The sequence below is a fragment of the Lonchura striata genome, chromosome 26, assembly GCF_050655825.1.
Source record: "Lonchura striata isolate lonStrDom1 chromosome 26, ASM5065582v1, whole genome shotgun sequence".
Lineage (NCBI taxonomy): Eukaryota > Metazoa > Chordata > Aves > Passeriformes > Estrildidae > Lonchura > Lonchura striata.
In genome coordinates this window covers 8,493,349-8,505,840 of record NC_140728.1, presented here as the reverse complement: position 1 = coordinate 8,505,840, position 12,492 = coordinate 8,493,349, and the positions used below count along the sequence as shown (strand labels likewise).

General features: G+C 59.2%; 1 protein-coding gene across 1 annotated transcript; it reads right to left on the bottom strand.

Annotated features, from left to right (window-relative positions):
• Positions 1-3,662: 3,662 nt before the first annotated feature.
• GPR37L1 (G protein-coupled receptor 37 like 1) lies at positions 3,663-8,649 on the bottom strand. The gene is made up of 2 exons (XM_031506965.2): positions 7,940-8,649; positions 3,663-4,947 (listed from the first exon to the last, which is right to left on the bottom strand). The coding sequence occupies exons 1-2, from the start codon at positions 8,564-8,566 to the stop codon at positions 4,135-4,137; spliced, it is 1,440 nt and encodes a 479-aa protein (XP_031362825.1). The 5' UTR covers positions 8,567-8,649; the 3' UTR covers positions 3,663-4,134.
• Between the last annotated feature and the right edge of the window lie 3,843 nt (positions 8,650-12,492).

Here is a 12,492-nt window from a genome sequence, read left to right as displayed (position 1 = left end):
AGCTGCAGGCAGGTTCCCTGGGGCTCCCTTTTCCCTTCTCTGGGTGTCCTGCTGCTGCCTCTAGGCAGAGACCACCCTGGGGGTGTTGGGGGTGCCCACCATGCCCTGCCTGCCTTGGGCTTGGAGAGGGGAGTGTGTCAATGCCACCTGCAGGCTCCTCACCCCTCCGGGGGACAGGGATTAGCCACAAGCCACTGCCATCAGCCTCCCCCTGCTGCCTCCACTTCCCTAACCCTTCTCTGGGGTCCAGGGCCACTTGTCCCCCTGCCCCATGTGTCCCCTGCTCTTGTGCCTGGGCCAGATCCTGCCCACTGCCAAGCCTGGTGGCTCAGGGGATGACCTGGGGCACTGGTGCCAGTGCTGGGGGCCCAGCAATGCCAGCAGCCCCTGGGGGAGCTGGGGCTGGCATCTGCCTCCCCCTGTCCCCATGTAACCTGCCTCAGCCCCATGTAGCCCCTCAGGACAGCTGTGCTGGCTCCCCACGTGCCAAGTGGCATCGCCTGTGCCCGGCTGGGGCTGCTGGCTCTGCCCTGGCCAGGGACATCCCTTGGGATGCCAGAGAGGGAGGGGCACATGGAGCCACCTGGAGACACACTCAGAACATCTGTGCACGCTCAGTGCTGCTCACCAGTCCCAGGGGTTGTGCCCTGTGCCTGCTCCCCGTGCCCTTCTCCCTGTGCCCTGCTCCCCGTGCCCTGCTCCTCATGCCCACCTCCTCATGTCCTGCTCCCTGTGCCCTTCTCCCCATGCCCTTCTCCCTGTGCCTGCTCCCCATGCCTTGCTCATGCCCAGCTCCCTGTGCCTGCTCCCCATGCCCTGCTCCCCATGCCTACTCCCCGTGCCCTGCTCCCCATGCCCTACTCCCCGTGCCCTGCTCCCCATGCCCTGCTCCCCATGCCCTGCTCCCTGTGCCCTGCTCCCTGTGCCACCCCTGCCCTGCTGCCCTGGCTGGGAGGCACGGGAGCAGTGGGGCAGGGGGCAGCAGGGCTTGTGGGGACGATGGTCAGGTCTGGGTGTGCACCATGGGGGACGGTGGGAGTCCTGTGGGGTGGCAAAGGCTGTGGCTGTCTGTGCCATGTCTGTGCCATGGGCTGGGGCTCTGAGGTGCAGCCTGGGGCCTGGCCACGTTGTTTGGGGCCAGTTTGGGGGCACTGGGCTGGCACTGGAGGGTGGGTGTGCAGGGGGGGCAGCTGCTGGTCCCAGTGCAGGGCTGGGGCACAGGGTGGACATGGTCAGGGGGGCTGCAGGGCCCCTCTCAGCCTCTTCCCCCTCAGCTCCAGGACATCAGGCCAGGAATTTACCTTCTGTTCTTGTTTTTGCAGAATTGCACAAAGAGAGGTTTCTTTTTGTTGTTTTTTTTTTTTTTTAATTTAACGACTTGTAAAGTGTTGTCTCCCCCCACCCCCCCCCCTTTTTTTTTTTTTTGTAAGAGATATTTTGACTCAGATTTGACCTCTGTTGGGAAATGATTCTTGTAACTGTACAATTTTTTTTGCCTCCTAATAATAAATTAACAATTTTGCGTTGCGGGTGTGGTTGCTGTCACGTTACTTCCTCGCCATCTGTGCCACCCATCCTTGGGGGCCCTGCCAGGGAGGGAGGTCCCTGTGCCCTGGGTAGCACTGGGCACCTGTGTGGCCGTGCTCACCCAGGAGGTGCTGGAGGCACATCTGATGCTTCCAGATGCTTTGCTTCCGTGGCCTGGGTGCCAAGAGCAGCTCGGACACTCCATCCGCAGCCATGGTTGCTGCTGGACCTTCATCTGCCCCTGCAGTGTCCCAGAACTGCTGCAGAGCCCTGCTGGGTTTGGGGGCCCTGCAGTGCTCCTGCCCCCTGTCCCCGCTCCCTCCTGGGGGCTGTGCCCGCTGCTGCAGGGCTCCTTCGGGGCTGGCTCCTTCCCGCTGTCCCTGGGAGCTGGTGGCCACCGCTGCCAGGTCCCACCGTGCCATGTCCCCAGGGTGGCCCGTGCCATGTGGGCTGCCCTGGCAGCAGGCTGGGAGCACTGCCACAGCCCGTGGGGCAGCGCTGCCTGCTGTGGAGAGCTCTGCTGCTCCAGGATGGTTTGGGTGAATGGAGACGAGGGATCTCTGAAGGCTGTTCTTGGGGTACAAGGTTTATCAGGGATGGAGTAAGGTCCTGCCTCGAGCTGCCAGACACAGCACGTGGTGAGGCTTGAGAGGATGGGAGAGGGGAGAGAAAAAAGGATGCTCTAGGAGAGGGTGAGTTCCAAGAGGAGGGGGAGTTCCAAGAGAATGTGTGGCCCCTCGAAGCCCCCTTTTCAAGGAGCTTCAAGGTGGGCTGGAACAAGGCTCGGGCCAATGGGGTTACAGGCACTTGATGTTTTAGGGGAGGGATACAGGTGTGGGGTGAACTGTACATTTTGGGGGGTGAGATGGAACAGTCCATTTGACCCCTGGACCCATCCGCAGGCAGGGGCATTGTCCGGCTAGCAGGGAGGACTGTTTTATCTTGGCTGTATTATTTATGAATAATTATATTTATCCATCCTTCCCAACAGCCTGCCCCCCTGCCCCTCCCCACGCCCGCAGCCCCGTGGGGCCACAGCACAAGCCTGGCTTTGTTCGCCCTTGGCCCAGGCTCAGGACGGAGCGATGAGGACCAGGCACATGAGAGGTGCCCTCCCCCACCCCCCAAAGCCTCCCGGGACCCCGCTGCCCCCCGGGACATGGGGCTGAAGGCATGGCCTGGGCTCTGAGCCCCCCTGGCTATCCCTGTGCCCAGACGAGACCCCTCTTCTCCCAAACTGTGGGGCCCAGCACGGGCTGAGGGGAGGAGGATGAAAGGAAAAACCCAGTTCTGTGCTCTGGAAAGAAAACTGGGGCTGTTGTTTCCCTGGAAACGGCTCTGTGAAAGCGGAGCGCGGAGCCCGGTGGGTGTTGCGCACAAAGGCCGCAGTGAGCCCCCGGCTTTCAGCGCCCCTGGCAACCCGCTCCCTCGCCCTGGCACTCGGGGCTGGGCCGGCTGCCAGCCCGGGACAAGGAGCTCTCACAGCTCCTCTGGATGGATGGGCTGCGTGGCCAGGCTGCCCTGGGGCAGATCCGTCCTGCCTGCTCCTGACCCCCCTGCTCCTGACCCCCCTGCCTTGCCCTGCCGGGGCCATGTGGGCTTGGACACCCTGATGCCCTGAAGCGTCCTCCTGGGCCAGTCCTGTCCCTGCAGGGGCACGTGGATGAGGGCCAGGAGCCCTGTGGGGCAGTTTGGGGGAGACGCTCTCACCCCAAGGGGTGCTGGGGGTGGTGGTGCCACATCTTCCCACAGCGCTGCACAGCAGCAGGGTGCAGCAGCAGCACCTTGGTTGTGCACATGGGGAACCAGCAGGCTGGGGGCTGCCTCAGCCCTGTGCTGGGCTGGCTGGGTTTTACTGAGTCCAGTTCAAGTCCTGCAAATCATCCCAAACCAAACACTTCAGTGGGAACCCTCTTCCAGGCACTGCTCAGCATCACCCCAGAGGGAGGGAGTAAAGGGGCTGGGGGCCTTTCCCCATCTCCCCTGGCTGCTGCCCGCTCTGGCACAGCTGCTTCCCTGCCCTCCTGCCCCCCAACTGCCCATGCCCACCCCAGAGCCCCCCGGTTTTAGGGAAGAGCCATTCCGAGGGGCTCGCAGGGCTCAGCCCAGCAGTGCCAGCGGCTGCAAGCACGGGGTGCTCTAGGTTACTGGTTTATTGAGCTCGTACAGGGCACGGCTGGAACCCGTGGGATACAGCCAGTTGGAGCTTTTCCTCTTGTGGAGGGGCTGGCAGGAGGGGAGGGGACGGGAAGAGGGCAGTTTGTGTTTGCTGTGTCCTCTGTGAGCCATCATGGTCAGCCTCTGTAGCTTCAGGTAAGACCTTTCCGGCACAACGCCATCTCCAGAGCAGCAGCCCCAGGGTGCCGGGACAGGAGGGTGCCGCTGTCCTCGCTGACCTTTGGGCAGAGGCAAGAGGGTCACCAGTGCAGCCACGGGGACTGGCATTTCAAGCCCCACCTGCCCAATGCTGGGTTTGAAGCCCACGGCGCAGCCCCCTGAGCTGTCTCTCTCTGCTCGTTCCACGTCCAGACACGAGTACTAATGGCAGAACAACGTTTGGTCTTGGGAGGAGGTGGTGAAACGATCACTACGGCTCCCCTGTGGCACTTAGCAGGGGGTGCCAAGGGCCAGGAGGGGTGGGGGAGTCTCCCGGGGCTTGTCGAAGAAGATGGAGGAGGACATCTCGGTTTTGAGCTTGCTGTCGGCGCTGCTCTCGCTGGAAGTGGTGTCGGGGCCGCAGCCCTCGCAGCAGCAGCAGCAGCAGTCCATGAAGGCCTGGCCCAGGGGACGACAGAGACACAAGAGCAGGACGGGCGTCACCGAGCACTTAAAGAACAGGAAGAACTGGTTGATGAGGTTGAGCAGATCCAAGGTGTGCTTAGACAGGTCGGGGGACATGTAGGCCACCACGATGTTGCAGACGTTCTCGGGGGTGGCGCAGAGCCCGTAGATGACGGTCAGGGCGATGATGGTGCAGTTGAGGTGCCCCTCGCTCTGGCCGTGCTTGGCGCCCCGGCACTCGCCCTTCCTGTCGGAGCCGCGGACGCGCCGCGTCACCAGCTGGCAGCTGACGGTGAACAGCACGGGCAGGCAGAAGTAGCAGCCGAAGTACCACCACATGCGGGCGTTCTGGTAGGTCAGCACCAGCGAGTAGATGGACTCGGGCAGGTTGGACGAGGGCTTCATGGCGCAGGACTCGGTGGCCGCGCCGGACGCGGGCGACGCGTCCCGCGCCAGCTGCCACAGCAGGATCTCGGGCACCGCCAGCGTCATGGAGCCCACCCAGATGACGGCCAGCTTGGCAATGATGGACTGGCACTGCTCGATGGGCCGGGTGCTGGCCTGGGGGCTGGTGGCTGCGTGGAACCTGTCGATGCCCAGGGCACAGAGGCTGAAGGTGGTGACTCCCAGTGACGATACCTGGCGAGGGAGGAGCAGAACAGGTGGGCCCTGCTGCAGGGACATCACGGGGGGCTTGGCTCTACCAGGGTCGTGGCAAAGCCCTGGCTGCCTAAGACCACCACCCCTCCTCCAAAGGCTGTAGGGAGGTCACAGCCTGTGGCTGCATCCCAGGGTTTAGAGTCACTTTTCTGTGACTCCTGAAAGGACAAAAATGTCCTCTGACCCTCTAGTCCCTGCCCAGCTCCCTTTTCTGCAGAAGGGAGAAGTTTAGCTGGATATCTGTCTGTCCATCCAGCCAAGGTGGGAAGAGCAGGATTGTCCTTCAGGCTGTCCCTCTATTCTGGGTGGCTCTTGCAGAGGAGAAGCAGGGACCATCACACCCACCAGCACCTTCCCAGGGTTCCCAAGGCCTGCCTGGACGGGCCAAGTGAGTTGAAGGCGCTCTTGTCCCAAATCAGCTTGGGGCAATTTCCGCTGCATTGAGAATAGCAAGAAAAACATCCCCCTTGCCAAAGGAGGAGGCCAAGGGGGGGAGAGGATTCGCTGTGGCTCTGGGAGGGCTGGCCAGGACTGACCAGCATTCCCAGTGCTAGCCCCAGAGCTGGGAGCCAAGTCCCACAGCCCCTGGCCAAGATGATGGCAGAGTCACATGCTGGTGTCCCAGTGCTGTGGCCGTTCCTGGCCTCACGAAGCCATCAAACATCAAACCCTGTGCTGAAAGGCCTTCCCAGCACTCAGGAAACTTCCCAGGACTCCACGTGCTGTGTGGGGAACAGCCTGGAACACTGCCCCCAACCCCCCAGCCTTTTCCTTGGCCCTGGGCTGGTCACTGCAGCAGCTGATGGCCAAAGTGATGCCAGCACTCCTGTGTCCAGACACAGAATGAGGACCAGCCCAGCACCAGCACCTCCCAGCATGTCCCAGCTCCTCTGCCCAGAGCCAGCCTGGGCACCCAGCAGCCTGCTCTGCCCCCAGCACACTGTGCCTGTTCCCTGGCTGGCACTGCAGCCCTTGGTGCTGCTGTGCTGCTGCCTCCTACCCCTACACCCTTCCAGGGGCTCTTCTGTCCCTCCTGGTGCCCTTGGCCCTGTGGAGCAGCCATCTGCAGTGCCCTGGCAGGGATGGCACTGGTGGCACCATCAGTGCAGCACATCCCTGCCCACGGCCTGTCCCCAGGAGCCCCCAGAACCAGCTTTGCTCCCAAAGCCTGGCCCTGTGCCACAGCACTGAGGGTGCCTCTGTGCCCACAGCGTGGCTGAGCCGCAGCCCCAGCAGACAGGAGCCCCTGGCTCAGGTGGTTCCCCTTTCACAGCTGACTCTTTGCTGGGAGCCCCTTTCTGCCCACGCTTTGGGGGGCAGGAGGGCAGTGCAGGGCTGGTGCTGGGGGGCAGAGCAGGACCCCCCACACCAGAACTGTGCTTCCCAGCTGTGACACACTTGTCCTTCTCCATCCCACCATTCCTGTCCCTGACTCCTCTGGCACCAAGCTGTCCCAGGGCACCCTGGTGCTGCTGAATCCCCGAACCTGGTGATGCCACCCCCAGGCTTCTCTCATGGGGCCAGAGAGTCCATGAGCAGCAGAGATCCCTCAGATCTCCCTGGAGACAGCATCTGTTTTGGGAACATCCCCCTTCTCTGGGACACTGAGCCAGCTTGGGCAGATGCCTGCCCCTCTCTGAGCTCACCCAGACGCAGTGTTGGAAGCCCGAGGTGGAGTGTTTGCCTCATCCCTGTACTCCACCTCAGGCTGGCTCAGTGTCCCAGGGAAGGGGGATGTTCCCAAAACAGATGCTGTCTCCAGGGAGATCTGAGGGATCTGATAGTGAGAGGATGGGGTGGGACACCTCTGGAAAGGAGCAATGCCCATGGGCAGGGGCACAGGGGAGCAGGGGGGCTCCCCCAGCACACAGCCCATCCCTGTGCTGGGCTGTGCTCTGCAGGTTTGGGGCTGTGCTCCTGGTCCTCACCCTGCACCCAGAGCACCCAGGGGCATTGGTGGAGCTTGTAGGGCTGTGCCCAGCCAGGGACCCTCGCACGAGTGCAGACCTGGGGCACGGACAGGTGGGTGCCACAGGTGAGTGCCACAGGTGTCTGGCACAGGTGAGTGCCACAGGTGACTGTTCTGGGGCCAGCAGGGCACGGAGCAGCCGGGAACACCTGGAGCACTGGGGTGGATGCTCAGTGGGAGGGGCAGGTTCTGAACACCAGCTGGTCCAACCAAGCCTGAGAGGTTCTTCAGTCACTGCCCCTGAGCTCTCCCAGGCATTTGCACCCTTTGATAAACGGGGCATTGAGCACAGAGAATGGGCAGGCTTGGTCTGTGTGTGCCACCAGGGCACCGAGGGGCACAGCTGGACCCCAAGGCTCCCTCGAGGATGGGAGATGAGCACACGGAGGGTTGGTTTGCAGCACAGGAGCAGCATCAGCCCAGATCCTGCCCTCTGGGGCATTTCTGCTCATTCTGCCATCCCTGTCACCACAGTCCCTCTGGCCTTCCCAGTGGGTGCCTGGCTCTCCCTGAGTGTGGCCAGCCTGTCACACCTGAGGTTTGAGGACAAGCACAGATCCCGGGCTTCCAGACCTGATTCCTGGGCTGTCCCATTCCAGTGCTGACCAGCACTGTCCACCTGCAGCCCCTGCCCCTGGCCACCCTCAGCAGCCCACAGTGGCCACTTGCTGGGCCAGCACACAGCAGGGCTGAGCCCCCAGGCTTTGGGGTGGGCCAGGAACAGACAAAGGGAGGGACCCTGCTGTCAGAAGTCCCTGTGCTGGCTGGATGAGGCTCTAATGGGCTTTTCCCAGCCCTGGCAGCACGGGTGCTGGCTGCAGAGCCTGAGGAATGCCTGGGACAGAGGGAAGGTCACTATGGGACTGTCCCTCAGCTCCCTGCCGTGCCCCACTGGGGGTCTCTGGCACACAGTCCTTGTGCCAGGCCACCGGACTGCCCCGGAGCAAGAGGGCAGAGGGGAGCAGAGTCCTGGATCCCTGTGGGACCCCCGCAGCCCCTTACCTCCATGAAGGGCACGATGCGACAGGACATGTCCCCCAGCAGCCTCTTCTTGGTGATCTCGTTGAAGATGACCACGGGCAGGCAGAAGAAGAGGATGAGGAAGTCCCAGAAAGCCAGGCTGGCCAGGATGGAGTTCCAGGCGCTCTTCATGTAGTAGTTGTGCCACACGATGCACATCACCGAGAGGTTCCCGATGATCCCCACGGTGAAGACGACGAGGGACAGGAACATGACGGCGTAGGCGCTGTAGGAGCTCTCTGTCACCGGGTACAGGGGGTTGTGGATCTGCAGCCGCTTGTCGGACACGGTGCTGAGGTTGGCTCGGGGCTCTGCCCCGTCCCGCTCCGTGGGCACCCCGGGCAGCTGTTCCGAGGGGTCGGTGCTGGACGGCAGCAGGGCCCTGGTGGGCTGCAGGCTGGCGGAGCTGAGGGGCCGCGGGAACTCCACCCGCACCCCCGGCCCGTAGCGCTGCACCGACCGGGGGTCCCCGTCCGCGCCCCGGCGCGGCCGCGGCCGCCCCGCCGGCAGCTCGGGGCCGTGCCCGGCGCTGCCCCGCGTCCCCGGGGCCAGCAGCAGCAGCGGCAGCAGCGGCAGCAGCAGCAGCAGCAGCGGGGCTGGGCTCTGCATCGTGCCCCGCGGCGGTCCCGCAGCCCCGAGCGGCTCCGGGCACGGCCGCTCGCTCCGGCTCCGGCCGCGCCTCTGCGCGCCCGGGAGCGCTGGGCAGCACCAAGCTCGGGAGGGGAGCCGAGCCCTCTGCTGGCCGCCCACCGCCCGCAAAATGGGGCAGCGGCCAGACCGGGCAGGGCCACAGCCCCCAGCACCCCCAGCGTCTACCCCAACAGCCCCAAACAGCCCCGCGACATCCCCAAAACATCCTCAAACCTCTCCCCGGCATCCCCACAAATTCCCCAGTATCCCTAAACGTTCCCCAATATACCATGAGCATCCACAAAAAATTCCCCAATGACCCCAAACATCCTTCAGCATCCCCCATAAAATAGCCCATCCTGGAATACTCCGTATGCCCCAACACCCCCAGCTTCCCTCTGCATCCCAAATATCCCCCAAGATTCTCCAACACTCCACAACAGCCACAAGCATCCCCCAGGATCCCCTGAGAACAGGTGAGGGGTGCCCACACCCTGGCACTGGCCAAGCTCAGCTTTTCCCATGGCAGATATTCCACACTTTCCCTGGAGCAGGGGGCACTCAGGAGTCCTGAGGGCAGCACTGGGCCTCCTGTGGCAGGGCTGGCACCGGGCACAATGTGGCACAGCCCCTGCCCACTCAGCCAGGCCACAGGACAGCCTCAAATGGCAAAATCACCACCTGCAGATAGGGCACAACATGGATGCCCATGGCAAGAATAAGGACAGACAACTATAGGAGATGATCCTGGCAAAAATGTGGGGTTGGATGTGCTGGCCCAGGTCTCCCAAGGCTTGTTGCTGCTTTTCCTGCTGACTTCTCCTCAGTGGTTTGAACACAACTCTACCCCTAATCCAAACCCCAAACCTAACACTAAGCCTAAACCTAAGCCTAAGCCTAACCCCAACCCCACCCCCAAACCCAACCCAAACTCAAACCCAAACCCCAACCCCAAACCTCACCCTAACCCCAAACCTAACCATAACCCTGACCCTAAACCTAAACCCAACCCTAACCCTAACCCTGACCGCAACCCTAGCCCTAACCAGAACTGGGTGTCTGTCTTGGTTTGGAAAGACAGGAGTCTGTGAAGGAAGGCAAGAGCCTCCTGTGAAATGGAAAACGTAAACCCCCTCCCTCTGAATTACCACAATTTCAAAATTAAAAAGGCTCTCATGCAAAGATATGGGAATGGGAATAACAGTTTTTTACTAGGGAAAAACTAAATAATAATAAAAAATGTAATTAGTACAAACAAAACTAGTGATGGAGTCAGAAGCCTGACACCCTGAGGAGTCAGGGTGTTGGTAATAGTCCAGTTAAATGGTGGCTGCTCCTCCTGGAGGGGCAGATGGAATGCTGCTGGAGTGGGGATCTGGAGCAGGGTGGAGTTTTCTCTGAAGGTCTGGTGATGGAGTAGATGGGCCTGGTCTTCCTCTGGTGTTGAAGCCCACGCTAGGTTGCAGGGTGGCTTTGTGTGGTGAAAAAAACTTCTCCTCCAAGCCATACTCCCAAAGAAAGGCTCAGCAGTCTCTGTTGTTCAGTCTCAAGGCAGTTTACTGCAAGTTATCTAAAAGATTTTCTCCTCAGGCTGCTGTGGTTTGCTCACAGCTCAGGCAGAGGCACACACACACCCTGACATCCTCTCTGACCCCGACTGCTGCTTCTCTCTCGCCCAGGGCTGCTGCTGTCTTTTATATGGAACATTACGTGTTACATGGTTACAGTTTTTCCCCAATGCCTATTACCCATATTAAATGGTGATTTTCTATCTTTTATATGGTACATTACGTGTGACATGGTCACAGTTTTCCCCAATGCCTACTACCTATATTAAATGATGATTTTCTACTCTAAACCAACCTGTGAGTGCCAACATCACCAAGAACATGGAGGTGAGGAAGAAGAAAGAGGGAGGACAGGGCAGGCCCAGATCCCAAATCCATCTTAAACCCTCTGATCCCCATGTACAAAACCAAAACCCCCCTGTACAGCACTCAAAAATTCTTCCCTCTATATTGTGACTACTTCTACTATAATATCTAAACTTTTGTGACTTCTTGTCCTTCCTGCTAGGTTGGTAAATCATTCCATGGTTCAAACCCAAAATCACAGCTGTTTCCAGCTGCCTGCCAGGGTCTCAAATGCTTCTGACCTGAACCTCCAAAAATGTCTGAGGGACATTTTGAGTTCCCACACTCCGGGGATCCAGCAGGGAAGAAGTTGCTCCTCTGGGAATCCAGCGAAGGGCTGCTCTGATGTCCAAAAAATGCTGATTTTATGCAGGTAGGAATGCTTGGCTCCTCCCTCTGGGTGGAGCATCTCACAATGGGATGATGGAACTTTGCAGTGAGTCATTAATGGCCCATTAACAGAAGATACCTCCCCAGAGGGAGACATTGTTCTTGGGAGAGATAAGAAAACTGCCCCACCTCCAACAGATGGCAATAGAATACATGCTGATCTTACAAGCCAGGACAGTGTCTGATCTCTGTATCTGGGACTCTTCCCCAGTCCCAGACTCTCCCCAGGTGCCCCACTGTCTTTCCCTGTGTCCCCCTCCTGTCCCCAAATCCACCTCATCTCCTCTGTCCCAGTGCTCTGCTCCCCCACCTGTGGTCCCTCCCTGCTCTGTCACCTCATTCTCAGCCTGTGGGATGGGAGGGCCATGGGGACGTGTCCTTTGGGGACATGCCCTGTGTCATGCAGGCAGCCTGGAGTGGCAGGACTGTGTCCCTGTCCCGCCCAACCTCAACACTGGCAGCCAGCAAACCCCAGCTTCTCCTGTCCTGGGACACCCTGCTTTTGACACCCTGGTTACTGAGAGTTTGAAACTCTCTGTGCTGCCACACTGAACCCCAAGAGAACTCTGCACTGACCTGAGGCCGTGGAGAAGCTTCCAAAATGGAATGACAGAACTGGGATTGTGGGTGTGGAGTTTGAATAGAAGTGTGTAACATCACAGGGTGGAAAACTCAGAGTTTAAGGGTTGAGAATGCAGTAATATCTATAAAGAATGATGGAGGTTTTAGGGTGGTGTCTGGTCCTTCTTCTTCACCTTCTTCTCCATGGGTTTGGGTGGTTTTGTGTAATTGGATTTAAAAGTTCCCATTGTTGGCACAGGTGGTTGGTTACTGGGATAAAATAAAAATAATTTAGGTGTCATCTCTTAATTGGACAGTTTATCCTTAAAAGGCCTGGTAGAGAGAGAGACAGGGCTCCATTTTTAGTTTGTTGAAGTGCTGCAGAACTCAGGGTTTGTGAGACTGTGACATGGATGAGAACTGATAAACATCTGAGTCCCAAAAAGAAACACCATCTCACACATTTAATCCCGACCCTGGCAGAAAAGAAGATAAAAACTCAACCCTCTTGCCACGTCTGTCCAGCACTCCCAGCCCTGCCCGAGCAGAAGGGACGAGGGGCTGGCACCCCGAGCACAGGGGACACGAGCTCCCGCTGTGTCCCTGGAGCTGGGACAGACAATGGCACCGGAGCCAGAGCAGGGGATGAGCCCTGGGACCCAGAGGGGCTCCCTGTGGAAAACACCAATCACTTGGTTTTTAAAATTTTTAAAGTTTAATAATAATAATAAAATGGTTCTAAAAATAGTAATACAATTAGAGCAATAAAGTTTAGTTAGGACAATTACAAGACAATAAAAGCAAAGAATTATGGACGTCCAGATGCTCTTGGACACTAAGTCAGGAAAAGTATGACTTGTTAACAAAGGAATAACCTTAAAACAATACACTTGTTGCATATTCATATATCCTTCATGGTTATGCGTACATTCTATTTTAAACAAGAAACTCTGTCTGTTGTATGTCAACTGTTTCCTTTAATCCCCTGGCATCTTGGAGTTGAGCAAGGCCTGAAGAAATTAGCTTCTTCTGATAAGAAAC

Bases quoted from the DNA above. Each gene is read 5' to 3' on its own strand.
- GPR37L1 (XM_031506965.2), bottom strand. From the start codon at position 8,566: ATGCAGAGCCCAGCCCCGCTGCTGCTGCTGCTGCTGCCGCTGCTGCCG. The intron at 4,948-7,939 runs GTAAGGGGCTGC...CTCCCTCGCCAG, and splicing joins GCATCGTGCCCTTCATGGAG to GTATCGTCACTGGGAGTCAC.